The sequence below is a fragment of the Physella acuta genome, unplaced genomic scaffold (assembly GCF_028476545.2).
Source record: "Physella acuta isolate Inbredline_101_S28 unplaced genomic scaffold, ASM2847654v3 ptg000508l, whole genome shotgun sequence".
Classification (NCBI taxonomy): Eukaryota; Metazoa; Mollusca; class Gastropoda; family Physidae; genus Physella; species Physella acuta.
In genome coordinates this window covers 250,061-273,634 of record NW_026732027.1, presented here as the reverse complement: position 1 = coordinate 273,634, position 23,574 = coordinate 250,061, and the positions used below count along the sequence as shown (strand labels likewise).

The following is a 23,574-nucleotide window of genomic DNA, read 5'->3' as shown; positions in this document are numbered from 1 at the left end:
AAGCTAGACTGCTACACTCGAGAGTCTGGAGGTTGAATTCGGGTTTAAATCATTGGAAATGCCGAGGTCATGAACTCTACTTTATCTACCTCATGTGTCCTTTGAAAAAAAAACACAAAGGAACTTGTCTACTAATGGTGGCATGCTCTTTGCGATGAATCAGATTATCATATCCCACTCCTCACTTTCAACATTTTTGAAAATTCACATAACTTCCAACTTTTAACTACAATTTGTTTTGTTTCGAAGCTACTTACAAAATATAAAGACTTAACACGGCACTTTCTGACTCCCCTCGCCACACATTACAAAAGTGCGACCCCCCCCCCCCCCACACCAGCTAGGGGTTTGGCATTACGTATAGACCAACCCTAATACTTGACCAATGAAGGAGTAAAAGAAAAATTAATTAAATAGGCAGTTTTGTTTTGACTTTTAGAATAACCATATTGAAAACCCAAAGATTTGGCCAAGAAAAATCAACATGGGCAAACTTTATAAAATTCAGTATGAATAAATAGGCCTTGATCTATTATACAAATATTGAAATAAACATAACCGATTTATTTTCTTTTATGACTGTAGAGGAATATATTTTATACGTTTATAGTTTGGTAAAATTGTTAATATAAAATTTAAAGTAAAATGTTTCATTTTGATTTCGACAATTTGTGTTCAGTGAAAATGGGGCAGTTCCGAACGTAAACAAAGCGGTCACCCTCCGCACGTCGCCAATCCCGAAAGTTGACGCATTTTATTGTCACTGTCAGGCTGGTAATACCAGCCATCGTTTCATTGTTCGCCATTTGAAAAATAAACATGGATACAATAAGTGATATAGTTCATGTTGGTTGCATCAACTATCGGTGATTATTTCTTTATTCTAATTCGGAATCTGTTGGCTTGATTTTTAAAAAAAAATGTATTTTTCAGAGTTTTCGTTCATATTCATAGCGATTTTACGTAGAGTCTACCTAAAACGATAGATTACCAAATTCTAGACATCACATATCATAGAGTGAGCTGGCCTAATTTTTTGTAGGACCGAGCCAAACCAAAATTATAATTCGATTCTAAGAGACCTAAATATCTAGATCTAGAATCTCGATTTATAAAAAAAAAACCACAATGAAATCTGAATCATACTTATTCTAGATCTAGAAAAAAATCTAGATCTATAGGCTATAGGCCTAAGTCTATAATGAATCGATTTTTATAGCTAGATCTAGATCTAGATCTAGAATAGATCTAGAAATCTAGAATAAAAAAAATATGGTGAGCGATGAAGCTAAAGAGTTTATTGAAGTTTTATTAGCCTTGGTTGCTTTCTTTATTATACTTTATAGGCTAAAATTAGGCCAATATAATTTATAATTCTATTGTATTAAGGCCTACTATAAATCTAGTAAACTTAAGTAAACTATAGGCCCCTAGTTGATAGTGCCCTACTTAGTAAAGAACTTAAAGTGCTTGATCTAAAAAATAATGTTTGACATCTCAAGTTTCATCTATTTTAGGGACATTTATGCTATTTTATAGGGCCTTATATAGCATATTGTTATAGATCTAGACTTATAGACCCTATTAATAATTTAAAAACACATAGATCTACGTCTAGCTTGGTCTACTACTTTATTTTAATTAGTAAGTAGATCTAGTTCTAATGTTGCCTTGTAAAGATCAGGTATTTAAAAAAAAAACTGCTTAAATCAACTTTTCATGAATATATTTATCAATTTGCTTACGTACAGTCACTTTTTTTGCTTAATAATGCACACATCAAATTTAATAAGTAGGGCTAAAAAATCTATTTAATATAAGCAAAGTTCCTTTACATTCTATGGTGCTAGAAAAAGATTATACTAGATCCAACTCTTTAAAAGCCACACTATTTGATGTTGATTATATTTAAAAATACCAATAAATAGCCGTAATCATACTGCTTTTCTAAATTAAAATTAGCCAACACTTATGAAAGGTACAATGCTGGTTCTGTCATAGCTTTATGTAGGACTAACTCACTGGAGGAAAGCCAAAGGCGGCTGGATATTGTACTGACCACATTATTCCTTCATATACCAAAGTCACAGAAAAATGTGAAGTTACTTCATCTGCCCGTTTTGTCCTGCTAGTTGCGATATTGGTAACTTAACCAACATGGGTTTCATACAAAGCAAATTGTACTCTAGCGATGATTAAATGTACATGTATTTATGTCTAGGCTAAACCAGCTGAAAACCAGTGGGGAAGAAGAATGGAAGAAGCGCCTGGCTTCACCAGATGTGGTGAAGCTGCGAGAGAAGAGTGGGAACACTGCCCAGCGGCCGTGCAGCATCGCTGACAGGCTGACTGAGCTAGAGGTGTCCAGCAAGACATGGAAGGCCAGGGTGGAGGAGACGGATGTCAAGCAGTTCACAGTTGCTGGAAAACTTTCAAGTGAGTTGTCTCCCTGCTTGTCTATCCTTGAGGTTAATTACAGTAAAACCTTACTCTGTCAGTGAGGATTCAGCACTATTCAGTAAATTGTCAGTTTGGGCAAATTTAAAAAAAATATATATTAGAAACTATCAGCTGTTTATGTAAATCAACTTCACTTTAAATAATTTTAATAACTGATTTTTCTCATTAAAAAGCCTTTAAATATTAACTTTTATGTAAAGATAATTAAAATTCTAGTTTTAAAAATATGTGAGCCTCAATATTGCTGTAACTTGAATGTCTTGAAGATCCATTTTTGTTTGATCATTGTGACATGACTAGTCTACAATCCTTTTTTTCAGATGCAGTAGACAGCCCTCTTGTCAATAAAGTAAAAAATCTGCCTAAAAAAGAAGGTAAACACATTCAGAATGAGAGCGAAAGAAAATTTATTTTAAAAAAGAAATTAATGAGAATTCAAATATTACAATTATGAATAGTCAGATAATTCTAATTGCAACAAGTGTTAAAATTAATCTGTTTTAAGAAATTAACTAGGTATTAAAAATAAGAACAAACCAAAGATCAGAATTCAAATACATTTTAATGTTTTCTTCACCATTAGCTTCAGTGGACTCTGGTTCCCAAGGCAACACTCCACTAGCATCACCACTGACACCTACTAAAGATTTTATTGCCAAAATACCTTTGCCAAAAGAGATTGTTCATGGTAAGGCAGTTACATTCAAATATTTCATCTATTTCTTTAGTGAAATATTAGGCATGATCATTAAACTTCTAAAAAAAAAAATTATTGGATTATTTTTAACTGTAGAAGCAACAAAGATATTTCTGTAAACTTGTGTTAATTAAGAACATCGAGCATGCTTGATACTTCCCATTAGCATTAGGTGATCAGCTCAAATTGTATCACTATACTCTGAGCAACCTAACCCTGAACCTGAAAGTGTTACATTTGTTTGCTTTTGGCCGAACTGGAGTGTCACAAAAAAAAAAAGTATAATTTACGTTTGTTGTCAGCGATTTCCTAATGTAATTTATTTGTTTATTAATACAGTTTTTTTTTTCCCTTAAAGATCCAACAGTGAAAATTGTTCCAGTGAAAAAACCTTCTGAAAGTGAAGAAAAGAAGGAACCTGTCAGAGTGGAAATACCCAACATTGGGGAGGAAGTAGAGCTTTTCTTTGCTGTGAAAACAATAGATGAGATCCATGACAAAGTGAAAGTAGAGATAGATGACTTTGATGACATGTTCATCCAATCAGAGAACATGTAAGTCAGGCATTATGTTTGGTTGCATCAGCATAGAAAATCATAGTAATTTATTTTAGTAAATCAAATATATCAGAGTTTGACAGTGTTCACATACCAATGTATAGACATACAGCAACAAGAGTATGGATTGCTTATATTTTTTTATTTACTATTTTAAATATAAAGTAAGATTAAAACATATCAATGCTAGTAAAAATGGTCTTTAATACTAAATTTAATATTTGAAATTTTTAATGTCCAGAAATCTTTTGAACTTAAATAAATACTAGTATAATAGACTAGTGTTGTTGTTTTGTATGTCTAAAACTTAAAATATTTTGTTACAGCCTGACAACAGTGCGCAGGATCAAGCCTTCACGTAAAACAACAGCAAGCACCCACAACCCGCTGAAAACCTTGTCACAGAAAGTTGAGATTCTGACAGAGTACACAGAGGTCAGCACAGGCATCGCAGAGATGGAGTTCCGTCGTGTCAAAAAGGAAGGATGTAAGTTATTTGTCATTTAAATAGAATACCTTCAAATACAACTGGTAGATAACTTATTACTAATTAATTTTTTTTTTAAATTAACGTTAGTGTTTATAGACCCAAAACATTCCCTGCTTTTAAGTTCTATAGAAAAATTTGAAACTAAAAGTTGACTTTGTATTGACATCAATCAATATCTATAAGTTTTAACAAAACATAATTTACAACCATATTTAATGCGTTGGTGACAGAATCAACAACACAGAACTAAAATTACAATATAACTTTCATCTAATACATTTCAAGCTATGTAGGACTTAAAGAGAGCTTTGAAGTAATGTAAGCCACTGGTCATAAAATCTAAACTTAAAACATTTTTTTCTGGCAGTGGCCAAGGATGCAGGGTTTGCTGAAGCAGCTTTAGCTGGACTGGCCAGCAAAGAAAACTTCAAGCAGGTCGAGCTCAGGAGAACAGACAGTGGATCCACTGTGCATGGCCTGGCTTTAGAGCCTTTCAATGAGCTGATGTTGCTGCACGTGAAAGGTTGGTTCACATTGTTGTTGCTATTTGGCTACAGCTGTGTAATTGGGCTACAGTTGGTTCACATTGTTGTTGCTATTTAGCTACAGCTGTGTAATTGGGCTACAGTTGGTTCACATTGTTGTTGCTATTTGGTTACAACTATAATTGTACTATAACTGTGTAATTGGGCTACAGTTGCTTAGATATAGGTTTTCCTATTGTTCAAACATAATTTTGTTTTGATACTACAATATTTTTTAAAATCATTGTAGAAGTTTTTCACATGCTAAATTTTTTTAATAAAATAATTATAAAAAACTAATTAAGGTTTATAGTTTTATGAATATTTATAAAATGATTGCTTTCAATATTGTTTTTTTATTCGCCAGGGAGGCGTACAATTCAGACTCGTCTAGTGGAACCTCACTCCAGGTCTTTAAATTCTGGAGACTGCTATGTGCTGGTTACACCTGACAAAGTTATACACTGGGAGGGGCAGTTTGCTAATGTCATAGAAAAAGCTAAGGTATGTCCCATCTTTCAAGCTCAACTATCTTATTTCTCAATACAATTGAGAATTTTATTTCTCAATACAATTTGAATCCTAAGGGATGTATTAGTCACAATGTCCATTACACTTTTGTTAAAACTTTAAGATATTTTTATTCAGTGTTTATCAATGAAGATGTTGTGTTTCAGGCTAAAGAGATAGCCAGTTACATTCAGACCAAGAAAGACCTGGGCTGTAAGAAAGCTAATGAAGTGGTCACCATTTACCAGAGCAGAGATCACTTAGGGTCCAGCAAACTTTGGACTGTCTTAGAGGGAGAGAAACAGGTGCAAGGTAAGGGACAAAACTCTTCAAAATTTGAAACTTTTCTGCAATGACATTTTTTTTTTTTAAGTTTTTCTTCTTCTTTGTTCTTAATTTTTAGTATTGGAAGGTATCCCCTTCCATCACAATTAAGTGTATGTGTCAACTGGTTATGCATCATTGAGGGCATTTTTAGTTCAATATTCATGTTGTATTTCACCATAATATTACAATAAAAATACAAATTGGCATATTGAAATATTTTAATCTTGCTGGATGTCAAAGTTAATATCCCACAAATCATTGTACAGCTGCTGGCCCAGATCAGGAAGATGAACTGTATGAGGCCTCCATAACAAAAGCCAACATGGTGTACAGACTAGAAGGGAATGCTCTACTGCCTTATGAAGAGTTTTGGGGAGCCATACCCAAGTATGAGATGCTCAAGAAAAATGAGGTACAATCCAACCTGTAGAGGCCTTGGGTTATCTAGGATGGGATAAATATTAGTAGTACTTTTGTTAATTTCATTAGTGTGGCCACCCAAAGTTTACTTTTAGTAGCCAATACACTCATTTGTTTCTTCTGTTTTGTAATTAACTCATTTGCACCATTTTCTGTTTTTTTTTCTAGCATTAAGGTTTCTTAAATAATGATTTTTATAAATTTAAGTATAATTTAATTCAACATTATCTTAATTACACTATGGCTAAGTTTTCATACCTTATTGTTTATTATATGCAATGTTTTTAGTATTTGTAAACCTTTTTTTTTTTCAAACTCAAATCCATGAAACTAACAATTTTATTTAATCTATATCAACATTATTTAGTTTTGTAAAACACAGAAAAGATTTTTAGGCAATTAATAATGCCAAACTGATGATAAGAACTAATATTTTTAATTTTGTCATTTGGGAAAAACTTTTTAAAATCTTTACAAAAAAAATAATACTTTGTGTTTCCAGAATTATACATTTTGTTTTGGACATTTAACTTAGCTGTAGAAAAAAATTTTTTTTTTTAAACTACAGTATTTAATATAGCCCCACCTAAGTTATCATCCCCTGCCTAAGGTGCCAGCAAAGCCAGCCCTGATGGTGGTGTCAGATCTGTTCATGTACTTTCCTCTTGTTACAGGTTCTAGTGTTTGACTTTGGGACAGAATTTTACCTGTGGCAGGGCAAGGCTGTGTCTATGGAACAGAGGAAGTTAGGCCTGAAGCTGGCCAAACAGCTGTATGAGAAGGGCTACGACTACACTGAGAGTGTTGTCAATCCTGTCTCACCACTTAGAAGTAAGCTGTAGTGATATTTGTATATTTATGTTATCAATTCTGTGTCACCACTTACAAGTAAGCTGTACTGATATTTGTATATTTATGTTATCAATTCTGTGTCACCACTTACAAGTAAGCTGTAGTGATATTTGTATATTTATGTTATCAATTCTGTGTCACCACTTACAAGTAAGCTTCTTAAATGTAGTGTGTCACCACTTTGTTTTATATGTTTTGTCAATCCTGTGTTACCACTTAGAAGTCAGCTTGTTAAATGTAGTGATGTTTAATTTTTGTTTTGTAGTCTATTCTGTATCATCAGTTAGAAGTAAGCTCATTAAATGTAGTGTGTCACCAGGTTTTATGTGTTTTGTCAATCTACTAAGAAAGAAGCACTAGTGATGTTTGCATTTTTATGTTATTGGTCCTCTTTCATTACTTTGTTGCATGTGTTTTGTCATTTTTGTGTCACCAAAGCTTTAAATTTTATGGTCAAATATTTTTTGCTAGCAGTAAACTGTTTAAAAATTATGTAATTACATATTTTGTTACAAAAATGTTTGCGTTTTGATAACCTACTTTTACTTGTTTGAGACTGAATGTTTTTTGCTATTTCAGCTGAGGACCACGGTGGTCTGCCAGTCAAGGCCTCGACCCGCCCCAAATGGACAATTTTTGGCAAAATCAATCAGAATATGGAAACCATCTTGTTCAGGGAAAAGTTTGCTGATTGGCCGGATTCCTCACGTTTGATTGGTTGCAAGACAGAGACTACTGGGTCAGAGGTTGTTAACGTGAGTCACACTTATTTTGGTAGTATGACCTGCTAGATAGTTTACAATTAAAATAGTATGACCCATTAGGTACCCTGTTTTTTAGTGGTAGGACCTGCCATTTAGTATACTGACATAAAGGATTTCTCATGCACACATCATTTGTATAGAAGTATTTTATCAAGTTTCTCAGAAGTAAAATAGTTTGACTCATCAAAAATGTTTATTACAGAAATAATTTATAAATATGCCCCTTTTATTCTGAAACTGAAATAATTTAGCATTTTCGCTTTCTTTTTGTGTGTTACAAAAATTTAATGTTTATTATAGAAATAATTTTAAAATATGCGATTTTTTTCTGAAATTATTTAGCATATTTGCTTTCTTTTTGTGTGTTAAAAAATTTAATTTTTCCATTACTTTTCCAGAAGGACATACCAGTGTTGAAGCCCTACGATGTCGCCCAGATGATTCCTCTGAACACCATGCCTGTCACTCTAAAACTTGAGGGAGCCGACGTGGGCCGCGGGGTGAAGTGGTTTGAGGACATGCAGGGCTTTATCAAAGAGCTGGACATCATCACCATAGGAGTCACAATGTGGCATGTTATGGAGTACGATCACAACAAGCTGGAGAAGGAGAGCCATGGGCAGTTCCATGAGGGAGACACCTATGTTGTGAGATGGGTCTACATGATTGCTAGTGCTAGTAAGTTTTTCTTCTCTACCCTTAGTGTTTTATCAAGCTTTCAAGCGTATACCTAATACACAGCATATTAAAAAAATATTAAGTAACCTTTCAGATCCATGGATTAAATAAAAAGCTGATCTGTTTATATATCATGTGAAGGGATATAGTCTATCTGTCTTTACATTATCCAATTCAAATTAGGTACCCATTAGAGCTGGATAGACTCTGGGACATTATTCTGGAAATTGAACCCTGGGCTTTTACTTGTAGTTTCTACCATTCAACCAGTGCCATAAGTGTTTAAAGAGGATGAAATTAGCTAAATATATCAGCCCAGGTGTCATCAGTTACCTATGAATGTTGTGATGTTGTAGATAATAAAGTTTGATTAAATTTTGCACAGCAATCATGAACTTTTCATTGTATATTTTATCTAGATCTACGCACACTGAAGGGCACCTCCAAGAATGTACCAAAGGGCAGGGAGAGATGCGCCTATTTCTTCTGGCAAGGATCCAAGTCTACCATTAATGAGAAAGGAGCCTCGGCCCTTATGACTGTAGAGTTGGATGAGGAGAGGGGTCCTCAGGTGGGTCATTTATTTCAAGGGGGAGGGGACTGCATGGGGGTCTTAAATTTTTAGAAGGTAGAAATCCTCAAGTGGTTCTTTTATATTGTTTTTAATTTAGCCAGGGATCTAAATATTATTTAATCATCTCTCTTTAAACCACTTGCATACCAAAATTTGGAAATCTTTTCTACAAATCTAACACTACAACTTTATCTAAGCTGCCAATTGTTTTGTATGGAACCCACACATTCAAAATTTTGTTTTTGTAGGCATTTTTCATTTGACTTGTTTTTTTAACTTGTTTAATATTCCTTATCCCAGGTGCGAGTTCTACAGGGCAAAGAGTACCCCTGTTTCCTGAATCTCTTCAATGGCAATATGGTGGTTCATATAGGGAAGAGAGAGGACCCAGATACCAACACCCCTGGGTCGTGGCGCCTCTTTTGTTTACGTGGAGATTATGAGAATGAGATGTGTCTTGTTGAGGTAGGTTCTATAATATACTAGGAGTGATACAATGTAACGTTGTTTGTTATTTAAGGTACTTAAGGCAAAAGTGAAAATGTCATACATGGCGGATTGTGAATATCAGTAGTGAGGCTGTTTCACTTAATGTGATTACCAGGGAAATATTAATACATATGATCATATATAAATAACAGATCTGGTTTTTGTAATAACTCTGTCTTGGAAAAGGGGTTAAAAAGGGACATAACTTGTATTTCATTTGCTTGAATTGGTTGGATGGAAGTTTTGTCATTGATTTTAGAGGATTAGTTTTATGTGATGATAGGGCATGGAGAGTTGAATCTGTACAATATTTCTCTCACAGATCCCAGTGTGTATAGAAAACCTTCGTAGCAGATCCTCTTTAGTTTTGTTGAATGTTAAGACTGGGCTAGTGTATATATGGCATGGGGCCAAGTCACCCCAGCATGTTCAGGAATTGTGTCGTAAAGCAGTTAACAGGTTCAAAGAAAGGTAAGTCACATTTTCAGGTTTAGTTTTTTAATTTATTCAATGATTTATGCAGGCAATACATTAAAAAAACATTTTTATATTTTAAAAATGTTAAGAAAGGATAAATGTGGAAGTTGAACATTTCAGATTTTATGAATGTTATCTATAATTAATGTGGATATTTTATAAACTGATTTTAGGAATATGAAAATGTCATTTCTTTGTAGCAATTTTTAAAATGTAGAATGAGATTTTATATTATTATGTTGCTTTTATTTCATTATTGTTTATAACTCAGTTGAATCTGTGTTTGTCTTGTAGAACACCTTTAGAATTCAGTCTTCACAAAAGTGCAGTTATTACAGTGATAGAAGTGAATGAAGGGGAGGAGAAAAAAGAAATCTGGGCCGCATTTGATAGTAAAGATAGAAGCAGTTACCATTCCCTGTTGGAAGGTATACAGTTACCTCCCATTATTACCTGACTTAGCATTTAAAAGATTACCTCCCTTTAATTATTACTTGTTGCTTTTAAAAGAAAAAGATCTGATAGGAAAATGTTAAAATTAAACTTTATTTTTAATTGCATTTAATATAACTATTAATTAGTCTCTCTCTCTCTGTATATATATATATATATATATATATATATATATATATATATATATATATATATATATATATATATGTAATCTAGTTATAGCACAGCGTTGTAAATGTTCCGCATGAATGATTTCAGACCCCCGGCCTTACAGCCACACCCTGAGGCTGTTCCACATGTCGAGTGTCAACATGGTGTTTGAGGCCCACGAGCAGCTCAACTTTTCTCGAGTCCCAGACCTTCACACACCCTTCCCCTTCCTCCAGTCTGATCTCTACAGGGTCTCACAACCAGGTAACTAATTTTTGGGGGTGGGGAGGCGAGCAATCATTAAATAGTTTTTTAAATTGTATAGGAAGGTTTATTTTACAAAGCTGGTTAGGTGACAAAATTTTTTAGAAAAGATCATCATCATAAAAAAATCTATTTCTATTAATATTGTCACTTATTTAAAATATTAAGTAAGGCACTATCAATTTTAATTAGAAATTATTTTTAAAAAGGTCATTTTGTAAAATTATGTTTTAGACAATCAGTTAAAATATTCATGGCCTAAAGAATGTTTGATATATTCTAAAAAGTTTGAATTTTTGAAAATATAACGTATGATTAAATGGAGTGAAAATGTTATTGCTGGTATTATTAGCTTGATTAGTTTTTTTATCCTCTTAGCTCTCTTCCTGTTGGATAACCATCATGAGGTGTACTTGTGGCAGGGGTGGTGGCCCTTTGGGTCACATGACACGGATAATGTCCACACAGGCTCGGCCACGGCTAGGTTTAACATGGACAGGAGATGTGCTATGGAGACAACGCTTAATTATTGTAAAGGTGAGGGTTTAACATGGGCTAGGTTTAACTTGGCTAGGTTTAACATGGGCCAGGTTTAACATGGCTAGGTTTAACATGGCTAGGTTTAACATTGGCTAGGTTTAACATGGGCTGGGTTTAACATGGTGAGTGTTTAACATGGCTAGGTTTAACATGGAAAGGTTTAACATGGATAGGTTTAACATAGGCCAGGTTTAACAAGTTAAACATGTTCCAGCTTAAGGCTAAGTTCTATTTAGCTAAGCTTGGTATAGCCATCTTGGTGATGTCTACATTTCTCATGTCAATATGTACACGTCTCATTTCTCTTGTCATGTACACATGTCTGCTGTCTACATTTCTCCTGGCAACATGTACACATGTCTGCTGTCTACATTTATCCCAACATGTACACATGTCTGCTGTCTACATTTCTCCTGACAACATGTACACATGTCTGCTGTCTACATTTATCCCAACATGTACACATGTCTGCTGTCTACATTTCTCCTGACAACATGTACACATCTGCTGTCTACATTTCTCCCAACATGTACACATCTGCTGTCTACATTTCTCCTGACAACATGTACACATCTGCTGTCTACATTTCTCCCAACATGTACACATCTGCTGTCTACATTTCTCCTGACAACATGTACACTTGTCTGCTGTCTACATTTCTCCTGACAACATGTACACACGTCTGTTTCCTGCCCTCAGCTAAAAACCCCAAAGAGCCACCCACAGCCTATTTGGTGTGTGCTGGAGTTGAACCCAAGTGCTTCACAACTTTGTTCCCCTACTGGGTTGGTGATGAGAAGGTCACAGAAATTGCTATAGAGGTAAGCACCTGGTTTGTTTCGTTGTTTTCTTATAACGTAAAAAACTGGATTAGTGTTTACATATATGTTTTTCAAGGCTTTAAATGATTAATGGACCAAATATATAAAATCACTATTTCATTTGAATTAAAATTATCTTAGAATGTGTATTCCAAGTATAATAAAGTAATTTATAATAGAGATAGTTTTGTGTGATTTAAAGCTGAAATATATTCACATAGTGATCAGTATATGGGAAACAGCTGCAGTTAGCAGTGTAGAAAATCTGTAATGCATTATGCTTTTATGGTTTTATTAATAATAATAAATTAATGACTTGATAGGGTGATTATACAGAAAACAATGATTGTAAACATTGAACTAATAGTTGTATGATTGGATCCTATGAACTAATGATTGTATGATTGGATAATATGAACTAATGATTGGATCCTATGCACTAATGATTGTATGATCGGATCCTATGCACTAATGATTGTATGATTGGATCCTATGCACTAATGATTGTATGATTGGATACTATGAACTAATGATTGTATGATTGGATCCTATGAACTAATGATTGGTTCCTATGCACTAATGATTGTATGATTGGATCCTATAAAATGATTGTATGATGTGATCCTATGAACTAATAATTGGATCCTATGAACTAATAATTGGATCCTATGAACTAATGATCAGATCATCTGAACTAATGATTGTATGATTGCATCCTATGAACTAATGATTGTATAATTTACGATTTAGCAGGAGGGTAAAGCCGTGGGCTACAAGGAAAAAGTTTCTGATGTCCATCGTAGGCTGACCAAGACTCGTTACACTCTGGCCGAGCTACAGGAGCGGCCCTTGCCTGAAGGCGTTGACCCACTGAAGTTGGAATCATACCTGGATGATGCAGAGTTTCAGGTGAGGTTTTTAAAGATTTTAAAAACACTTAAGTTGGGATCTTACCTAGATGATGCAGAGTTTCAGGTGAGGTTTTTAAAGATTTTAAAAACACTTAAGTTGGGATCTTACCTAGATGATGCAGAGTTTCAGGTGAGGTTTTTAAAGATTTTAAAAACACTTAAGTTGGGATCTTACCTAGATGATGCAGAGTTTCAGGTGAGGTTTTTAAAGATTTTAAAAACACTTAAGTTGGGATCATACCTGAATGATGCGGAGTTTCAGGTCAGGGTTTTAAAGATTTTTTTAAAAAAAAAAACATTTAAAAACACAAAAAATGAATCAACCGACTGTCAAGATTTACTAGATTATTTTTTATAAGTCCAAAGTATTTAACACTGGTGCTTTGAATTTTGATTCATAGAAATAAAAAATGTTATACAATTTGGCTTACATTTTAATTACATTTTTTTCAGTGTACTGTATGTTTTCCGCACTTGTGTTATTTTCTTTTATTTTTATATTTTTCTTCCTTATTTATAATTCATGGTTACATTGCTATGTCTCAGGAGGTCCTTGGTGTGGGCAGAGAAGAGTTCTACAGTTCCCCTCAATGGAGGCAGAAGCAGCTGAAGCAACCAGCTGGGCTGTTCTAGGAGACATGGGAGTTTGAGTGGTGACCCCCAGAAGACCCCAGTCGACCCAGAAGACCCCAGTCAACCCAGAAGACCCCAGTGAATCAGGAAGACCCTGTTCTTGGGGGCATTAGCAGTGAGAATGTCTCTGAACTGTGAAGACCCAAGTGTTCTTACAATGCTTTAGCATGAGGCTGAGCTTGCTTCATGTTTAAATCCTGTGCTGTGAAATAATTTGACAAAGGGACTTGTCTTTCAGAAGATTTCTTGTCATTTTGTAATACTCTAGATTATGAGAATGTCACTTAAGATTCTAAATAATGAGAAAGTCACAAAAGAATAGGAGTTTGTTGATTGTGCTTCAAGGAACATATATATGTTGATGATTTGTACATACTAGTAAAGCCAAAACAAATGTTAACCCTGAGAGGACTTGTTGTACAGGAATACAACATACAATGAGGATTATGTGGGATATATGTGTACAGAGGTGTTGCAGATATATTTTTGTTGAAATCATTTGTATGAAAGGTGGTGACATCACCTCATTTATATGATAATGTACAAAATTTTTATAACTATATCAGTACATTTTGAAGGGTAAAGTTATTGTTTGTGAAATGTTTGTTTTCTCCCTTGTTTATTTTGGTGTAGTATCCATGGCAACAAGCTTGAAAATTCTATTGGTGGAGCTGTACAAGTAAAAATATATCAAAATAAAAACTGAGCTCAAATCACCAAAACCATTTCTCATTAATAATTTTGGAAAAGTAATCCCCCCCCCCCCCCTTGAGCAGTAATTCTGAAAGCTTAACTTTCTGAAGCAAATTTTTTTTAAAAGTATAGATCTTTAGCTTTTTAATGCACCCAACCAATATAATTTTTTAAATAATGTATTTTTTTTTAAAACTTGTTAAAGTTTGTCCAGTATATCTACTGCACTGAGAACTAGAACTTATGTATCAATATAAAAGTGAATATAAGGTTTAATACTGTATATTTTTCCTTGTGCCCTAAATGGCTGTGAATTTTTGTAATAAAGAACTTAAAACATTTCCTTTTGTGTGTAAACATTTGCCCCCCTTTGTTTTGGATATTTGCTTTTCATGACATTTTTTTTTTACTGTTGGCAATTGTATAAATACAGCTGCATGAATGAATAAATTAAAGCCAAAGCTATTTGGATAAAACTAATTAGAGCCAAGATAGTTAATTGAGTTAGAGCCAAGAAAACTAGATCCGAGAATGATATAAGGCTTTATTAATTTTAGTTAAGAATGTTAATTTTCTTAACTAATTTGAGAAAAGAATGTTATTTACCTAAACTTCAAACATGTTATGAAGCTTAAGTTCAGATCTTGATAAATATGTGTTCATTTAGGGTGTACTTGTCACAGATAGAGTGGGTGTTTTGATGCATGTTGTTTTTACAGAGCCGTTCATTAATATTTACATATAGTGATGTACTGGTTTGATTTAGATATTATAAATTCTTTATACATTAAGTATTTGCTTAGTTTTTTCTACACTTTCAAGCTTAAAGGCGCGCACATTTAATAAAATAAATTTTAAATATGCTATTGAGAATATGTATATTCATGTACAAATGGTTGATTTTAAAAACATGTAAGCAGCTTTGTCCTATCCTGTGCTTAATGTAGTTTAAGTTGACAGAAATGTGTATTTTTCACATTATTTCTTCGGCGCAAGTTTTATTTCTCAAATAATAATTATTTAACGCCCATTCGCAGTACTAAATCATCCATATAAGTTCTTTATAGTTAAGTATCACAAATAGTACCAGTAAAAATTATTTGATAAATAAAGCTCTGGTCCTATTTTCAAAAAATTAGCCAACGTATAGTAAACACACTGATAGTTTTTTGCTAATTTTCTAAGTATAAACACAATCACTCTGAATTTACAGTTACAAATAATTCACTAAACTTAAGTTTACAATGTTTACAAAATTGTTTTTCAAGTCTGTATTTTTTTTTCACCATAGTCCCATTATGTATTAAGCAAGTATTGTATTCTATGAAATTTCTGTTTTGTGCTAAGTCCTCTAATAATAGACAAACTATAAAAATACTTTTTTTGAATACACTGAGGGGGAATTCGCATTGGACTGTACATATATATTGATAAAATTTTCACAAAATATATTATATATATATATATATATATATATATATTTGTATGCAAAATGTTTTTTTTTTTAAATTGTGAATAAAAAATTGTCTTTACATATCTATTTTGTTAGTGTGGTATCTTCAGATATCTTTTTGTAAAACATACACATATGCCTACACACTTACCTGTCACTATACACACCTTAAATATTGTAAAATGTGTATCAAGAATACATGAATTTGATACATTAGCTTAGTCTCAAGTCTCCATCTTAAAGGAGAGAAGTACTTTTTTGTTGAAATACCAAAAAAAAACATGAAGATGCTAGATCTAAATATTAACAAAGATATTTTATTTGCAAATAATTTCAAGTTATCTGGTTATTTGGACCGTAACTCAATCGTCTGCTGATGATAAGTCCGATTATCCCCCCTATTAGGACCAAAATTCCGCCCACAATGCACAGGCAGGAGGAATACCCTAGTCGTGAATTTGACGGCGCTTCGTTTACAAATATGATGATACAGATGGTGATAAAGGTAGCTGTCATTGAAAAAAAGAACTATGTAAATATAACAAAACAATATAGAGTTCTGTTTCTAAGGTATAATTGAATGAAACGTATTTTTTCGTCCGTAAAATTGAAATGTAATTTACTTTTTAACTTTATATAAATCAAATACAGATTTTTCTCTAAAAAATGAAGAGGTGACTGAAATCAATGAGCACACACTGTAAAAATCTATAAATCTTAAGTGGTCAGAACTGAACTGCAACGATTGTTCAAAGTTAATGGTGATCCTATTAATAACACTGAAGCAGTGGCGGAACTGGGAAAAAAAGCCCCCCCCCCTCGCAGATTTATTTTTTGGCCCCTATATATATATATATATATATATATATATATATATATATATATATATATATATATATATATATATATATATATATATCCACATACGACGTCACGTTTTTTAACGACTTACAAAAAGCCAGACGCGTACCCCCTATGACGTTATTTTATGAATGGTAATTGACTATTTTAATAAATCCCAATTAATTCTAAACGTTCTAATTAATTTCTAAATAACTATATAAACAATAATCTTACCTTCTCTATTTTGTAAATTAAATGCGCTTAGATCTAGTACTATGTAAATAAATTAACATCTGTTGACTACTGCTGTCTACTGCCTAACAAAATGTGCTCAAGTATTGAATGTAAGGTTAGGAAGTAGTTCATAAACGATACATTTATCTACTCGAGACATGCGAGTCTAAGAAAGAGGGATGGGATGGGGGTCGGCTCGGGAAAAAACTTGAAAGAGACAACAAAACGCCTTGATCTATGTACGTCAGCATCGCCCATTGGGGGGGGGGGGGGTGACACCATTAAGTGCTGCACCGGGTGACACCCGACCAGTGTTTCTTCCAGACTTTTTTCTCCGGGGGGGGGGCACTTGAAATTTTCGGGGGGGGGGGGGCGGTAGACTTTCTTCGGGGTGGGGGGTGGCGGACCCTGTTAAAAGTATATATTTTCTATATAAATTATATAAATTTCATTTTGTTTCGGGGGGGGGGGGGGTAAAAAATTTTCGAAGAGATGCCTGGAAGAAACTCTGCTACGCCACTGTGTAGATATGGTGGCTATCGATGTTTACTTGGTGCGGCTTTGCGAGTTTAGATACAACAACCTCAAAACCTAAACATAAACTTTATTTTTTACTAATTTTTGTAGCCTTAATTTAAATAGTGATTTTTTTTTATTTCTATCAGCTAATATAGCACAATGTTATGGTAGTAGAGTAGACTTCCAGACCTGTCTGCAAAAAGTAATGTAATGGCCAGCACTGTCTTGAAAACGGTTCACGTGAGGCAGGTACCCATCAGAGCTGGGTAGGCTCAGTGAGTCAGGTACCCATCAAAGCTGGGTGGACTCAGTGAGTCAGGTACTCATCAGAGCTGGGTGGACTCAGTGAGTCAGGTACCCATCAGAGCTGGGTGGACTCAGTGAGTCAGGTACCCATCAGAGCTGGGTGGACTCAGTGAGTCAGGTACCCATCATAGCTGGGTGGACTCAGTGAGTCAGGTACCCATCAGAGTAGACTCATACAAACCTGAGCACAAGATCCGAACTCCAGACTTCCAGGTTATAAAATTAGATCTACCACGCGACCACATAATCCCATTTAATAGTTAATATCTCTATAGCTGATTATATTTTACATTCAAAATTATTTAATTAAAGTTAGCTGCTAAGTCGTCTACATGGATATGAGATTTTTTTTTCAACAAGAAAGTCAACATTTTATTACCTCCTTTGTTGTATATGGTTCCACAGTGGCCATCGAGACAGACTTGCCACAGTCCAATATTGACATAACTAAACTCCACCCAATTCGGCGTTGCCATACCAACCAGATTAAGTAGTCCCCCTAGACCTATGATGCCTGTAACTCCACCCAGAGCAGCGATTTGAGACATTTTAAAAGGATTGTCTGAAAAGGAAAATAAATGTGAGTGGCTGGAGTATAGTATTATAATTATTATCTGTAGTTATAAAGGCGAATGTATCGTTTCGTTTCATCACGTAAACTGATCGTGCTTTTTAGTTATGTAGTCCTGTATTAAGGCGCCGTTCTGTAACTGTTCACGTCGCTGTTTACTGCTAGTCTGTATATTTTGTTTATATTGTTGTCAATATTTATATTAAGGTTAAGGCGAAGAGAGGTCAAAAAACGTGACGTCATTTATGATTATATCACTAATTAAAGGAAAAAAATATGAAATGAAAATAGCAAACAAACCATAACATTTAGGCCTAACTCAAACTAATATTTAAATAAACATTAGATATGTAATATGTCATGTATGTAGTGGTAGGTCTATAAAAATAGGGATTTAATGTATAAAAACTGCATCTAATAATAATAATTCTAAAACTGATGTTTATTGTCAGTAGATTAAATTGTTTAAATCGCAGAATTTAAAAAAGAAAACGCATGCTTTGTATTTAAACACAAGACACACGTATTTAATAGCAAACATCAATACATTTCCATACAAATAGAAATGAAAGGGAAATGAAAGGGAAATGACTCAAAATAATATTTTCTTAAGATGGCCGCTGTTTTTAATAGCAAATTTAGTATCTGGAACATCGTTGTTAAACCGTAATTTCATGACATTTTTATTGATTTAACCCTTAAATGTGGTTTAATATTCAATTATCTTTATTATTTTAGTAGAATATGCAAAAATATATTCATATTTAAGCCATATTTATTAGTTACCTTATCCCGACATTACTAGCGCCGGCCGAATTGATTACGCTAAAACGATAGATAACCTTATCTTTATTGTAGTCTATTTTTTATTCGGATGTGTGTGTACTATTTAGGCTTATACTTGTAACCCGCTGTGTGTATATTATTCCCAGCAATGGTTTTTGTTAGTTGTATCCCTTGAGCTTGTGTTAATTAAGCCAGGGACAAGGTTTATACTTGACCCACAGTTATGTTTTACTCCAGGCTGTTGTGTTAGGTGGTGCAGTAATTTTTATTAGTTGTATACCTTGGGCATGTGTTAAGCCAGAGGTAAGGTTTATTATTGCCTGACCAAAAGTTACGGTTCATTCCAGACTGTCGGGATCGGGGTCATCCATAAATGACGTCACACTCGTAGGGGGGGGGGGGAGGGGGGTCCGTATTTTTGTGACGATGTGTGATGAGGGGGAGGGGGGGGGGGTTCAGATGTTGCGACGTCACATTTTTTGCATTATAAAAAAGCAATGTTAGAAAACGAATTTTAGAAGTTATTTCGTATTTTAGATAACTGTTTTAATAAATTGTAATAGTTTAGACAAGATTTTAGAAAAATATCGGTGTTTAAAAAAAATTCAACTGCAAATTTGAGGGGGGTTGTAGGTTGAGGTGTGACGTCTTTTCAAGGGGGGGGGGGGGGTCTGGCTTTTTGTGACGACGTGTGACGGAGGGGAGGGGGGAGGTAAAAATCGTCCAAAAAAGCGTTACGTCATTTATGGATGACCCCTTTGGTTATGTTACTTGTAAGCTGTTTGTACTATTTTTATGTCATTATAGTTGACTTTCACTTCCTGAAGTGATCTTTCTTGATTTCCAGGAGAGTGTTTAGTTTATTCTAAGCCACTATGGATGTGCAGATGATATTAATAGATAGTATACAACTTTATTTTACGTGAGCCTTGTGTCAAGGCTGGTAACTCTCGTTTGAGCTATTAGTTTAGAGCTCAGTGTCCTGGTAATATTCCAGGTAATTTTTTGAGTTTATTCTGTGTGAACTACATGCAGAATGTTGAGATTTAATCCAGTCAGTATGTGTTTAATTCAAAGGTTTAATTTGTTCAATATCCATCTTTATACTTTGTATATAACTTTTTTTTTTACATTTGAAATGATTTGTCTATTTTTTTTTCACTTTCTAGGACTGTAGTCCGAGTTTGGCTGTTTTGTTTTGTTTGTATGTTTTGTTTCGTCTAGTTTTGTTTCTAGATTCTTTTATATCTTTTCTTAAAAGATTGGTTCCATTTTTAAAAAATAAATTTTATTAAATTTTTTTTTTGTTTCTTATCTAGTCTAAGGTTAAGATTTAACCAGTCTGGGTTTAGCCGGACTTGCACTGACTGAACAGTTTATTTAGATAAGCCTAGGAAGGGTAGGTAGTGTAGTTTACCCCCACCCCCATAGCAGTGTTTACATAAATAAAGCGGGAATGATCTCCCATAAACTTTCTCGAATTTACTTATACACGGGGTCATCCATTTATGGCGTCCACACGAGGGGTGTCCAGAAAATAAAAATCGGCTTTTGTGGAAACGTGCGAACTGGGGGGGGGGGGGTGGGGGGTGGGGGGGGGGGGGGGATAGAAAAGGATTTTGCATTGTTTTTAATGATTTTTCACCATACCAAACTTTGAATATTCAAAAATAAAAAAAATGTCTAAAGTGTTTTCTGTTTAAAAAAAACTAGCCAGCTAGTAAATTGTAAGTTCCTCCGGACGCCTCTGCGCTGTCATTGACCCCCCTCCCCTCCCGATTAAAAAAAAACAAATCTTAATAGGGCGGTATCCAGTAACCTTTTTGATTCGCCCGCTGTGATGAGGATATTAAACACGAGAACTATCGATTTAATGTCTAATCTACATTTATGTGCAGGTTTTTTTTTTAAAATTTAAGTATTTTGTTAATAAATTCATCATGTGGACGTGCACCATTACCCGAACCCTCCCCCCCCTCTATAATTCAAAACTTTTGTGGACGTCATAAATGGATGCCTACACTTAGGGGGGTTAGCAACACGGGATATAGGCATGATTTTTCATCAAATTTTAATACTTAAACTTTTAAAAATAGGATAGAGTGTGGTAGAAAACAATTTATTATAAAAGTGTGGAATATTAGTACTTTATAAATTTATATGCGTTGTTTGAGAAAGCGGAGATACCTAAAGTACTACTTCCAGTACACGGAAATTACTCAGAATTCGACGGAAGGCAGAAAATTAGATCTTTTACTTATATCTGAAATTTTGTCTATCTATCTGAAACAGTACACAAGCTATAGGCTTTTGAAAATCCAAAAGTAGAATAAGTTCAAATTTTGGTTACCCGAAATCGCTGAAAGTTGATACAAACTACAAACGTGATATAATACTAATATATGAAATTTCATCAACCTGGCTGTAACGGTACTCAATTTACCGGGTTGACAGAAACACAGACACACACGCACAAACATGCAGACAAGATTGCAGAATTAATTTATTCCGAATCGATTATACGTAGAATACCGAGATTTTGATAAATGTATATTTAGAATTTTGCCCAATTAAAATACGAGCATATAACTAGTACTTTACTAGACAACCCATTATCCTTTGGATAACTGGGTTTCGATGGTCATTCATAAATGACGTCACGCTTGTTTGACGTTTTTTTTTTTTATTTTCTGTATGGACAAAGCACCTTTGATTAAAGCCAAGCTGTCAAAAATCGTGTTCATAGACCATCTATTAACAAAGCCTCGCTGCGGACTAACCCCTATGGCGACCGCACTTGTGGTCGAAGGACCGCGTACCAAACAAAATATAGAGCTAAACTATATCAAACTTAATAAAGGAAATATTTAGTTGAAAAAAGTAAAGATCAAAGTAATATCAAGCCGAATCAAGAACACAAATAGATCTATAAGATTCCTCTTACCTAAATCTTGTGAATGTCAATAACAATTATCATCCTTTTTACTTTATACGTGTCAGAAAATTTGTTTCAGCTGAAACTCCGACTGTTGTGAGTTATCAAGACTAGTCCTATCAGAGATAAAATATTTCTGTATCGTTCTGTAACGTTATAAGGCCCCATTGTATGATAAAGATACTGATATTATAACATCGTGTCTTGTTGCACAATCGTTTGGAATGTTATCCTGAGCTCTCAATCCTGCAATTATAAATATTTATATTTAAGATGTGCCGACAAAAGAGGTTCACAGAACAACTACGATATTTGAAACCAACCCAGAAGCTGCTAAATTCTCTGTATCCTTCCAAGTTTAAAGTTATTTAAATGGTAGTGTATTATTAAATATTTAAAGAAAATCAATTATTTTCTACTTTTCAATGCATTATTATATAAAACCTTGTTATTAAAACGTTTTTTTATGATTTTTTTTACAGAGCCTCATTAATATTTACTTATAATGATGTACTAGTTTGGTTTAGATATTATAAGTTCTTTATATATTAAGTATTTGCTTAGTTCTTTTTTTTTTATACTTTCAAGCTTAATGGCGCGCACATTAAATAAAAGAAATTTTTAAATTTGCAATCGAAAATATATGTAATTATATTTAAATGAAAGATTTAAAGAAAAATGTAAGTTGCTTTGTCATATCCTTTGCTTTAGTCAGTGGTTCCCAAACTTTTTCGTGTGGCGATCCCCTTTTATAAAAAGTAAGTGATCCGCGACTCCAATAGAATTATGTTTTTGTTGAAATCATTTGTGTGAACGGTGGTGACATCACCTCATTTTTTAAAATGTACGAAATTTCTATAACTATATCAGAACATTTTGAAGCGTAAAGTTATCGTTTGTAAAATGTTTGTTTTCTCTCTTGTTTATTTTGGTGTAGTAACTATGGATATTAGCCTGATAACTGTATTGGTGGAGCTGTACAAGTAAAAATAGATCGACATGATCTCAAATCACCAAAACTATTTTTCATTAATAATCTTGGAAAAGTAATCTCCCCTGAAAGCTTATCTATGTTCTAAAACAAATTGAAAAAAAGTATATAGCTTTTTAAGGCGCCCAACCAATATAATTTTCTAAATGACGTATAATTTTTATGAAATCTGTTATAGTTTGTCCAGTATATCTACTGTATTGAGAACTAGAACTTATTTACCAATATTAAAGGGAAAAAAAATGTTTAATGCTTGACTAATTTAAGAAAAGAATGTTATTTACCTATACTTTAAATATGTTATTAAGTTTAAGTTCAGATCCTAATAAAAAATGTGTTCATTTAGAATGTACTTGTCACAGATGAAGTGGGTGTTTTGGTGCATGTTGTTATTTGTATAGAGCTGTTCATTAATATATGGGGGACGGAGTGGTCTAGCGGTAGAGAGCTAACCCGTAAGTCTTGAGTTCGAATCCGGGTTCATGTCAATAGACCGTCAGGTTTGAAAAGGAACTTTACTTTACTTACTTACATAAATATTTACATATAGTGATGTACTGGTTTGATTTATATATTATTAATTCTTTATACATTAAGTATTTGCTTAGTTTTTTCTAGAATATCAAGCTTAAAGGCGCGCACATTGAATAAA

At 33.8% G+C, this 23,574-nt stretch overlaps 1 protein-coding gene and 1 long non-coding RNA gene across 4 annotated transcripts in view; one reads left to right on the top strand and one right to left on the bottom strand.

Moving 5' to 3' along the window:
* Positions 1-15,820, top strand: part of LOC131944801 (uncharacterized) — a 145,363-nt gene extending 129,543 nt beyond the window's left edge. For 2 of the 3 annotated variants that reach the window (XM_059305617.1, XM_059305615.1), the window contains 21 exons: positions 2,222-2,436; positions 2,781-2,834; positions 3,044-3,148; positions 3,516-3,711; positions 4,041-4,201; positions 4,572-4,727; positions 5,096-5,232; positions 5,406-5,550; positions 5,832-5,977; positions 6,660-6,816; positions 7,417-7,592; positions 8,000-8,279; positions 8,699-8,850; positions 9,154-9,318; positions 9,665-9,813; positions 10,114-10,247; positions 10,531-10,686; positions 11,065-11,223; positions 11,926-12,047; positions 12,798-12,956; positions 13,505-15,820. In XM_059305617.1, coding sequence (XP_059161600.1) covers positions 2,222-2,436; positions 2,781-2,834; positions 3,044-3,148; positions 3,516-3,711; positions 4,041-4,201; positions 4,572-4,727; positions 5,096-5,232; positions 5,406-5,550; positions 5,832-5,977; positions 6,660-6,816; positions 7,417-7,592; positions 8,000-8,279; positions 8,699-8,850; positions 9,154-9,318; positions 9,665-9,813; positions 10,114-10,247; positions 10,531-10,686; positions 11,065-11,223; positions 11,926-12,047; positions 12,798-12,956; positions 13,505-13,591 — 3,211 coding nt within the window. In that variant the 3' untranslated portion in view covers positions 13,592-15,820. The remainder of the gene's footprint in view (positions 1-2,221; positions 2,437-2,780; positions 2,835-3,043; positions 3,149-3,515; positions 3,712-4,040; positions 4,202-4,571; positions 4,728-5,095; positions 5,233-5,405; positions 5,551-5,831; positions 5,978-6,659; positions 6,817-7,416; positions 7,593-7,999; positions 8,280-8,698; positions 8,851-9,153; positions 9,319-9,664; positions 9,814-10,113; positions 10,248-10,530; positions 10,687-11,064; positions 11,224-11,925; positions 12,048-12,797; positions 12,957-13,504) is intronic. The other variant, XM_059305616.1, reaches the window with a different exon arrangement.
* Positions 15,821-16,062: 242 nt separating this feature from the next.
* Positions 16,063-22,090, bottom strand: LOC131944807 (uncharacterized). The gene is made up of 3 exons (XR_009387078.1): positions 21,941-22,090; positions 18,019-18,201; positions 16,063-16,246 (listed from the first exon to the last, which is right to left on the bottom strand). It is a non-coding gene; the product is annotated as an uncharacterized LOC131944807 (long non-coding RNA).
* Positions 22,091-23,574: the final 1,484 nt, after the last annotated feature.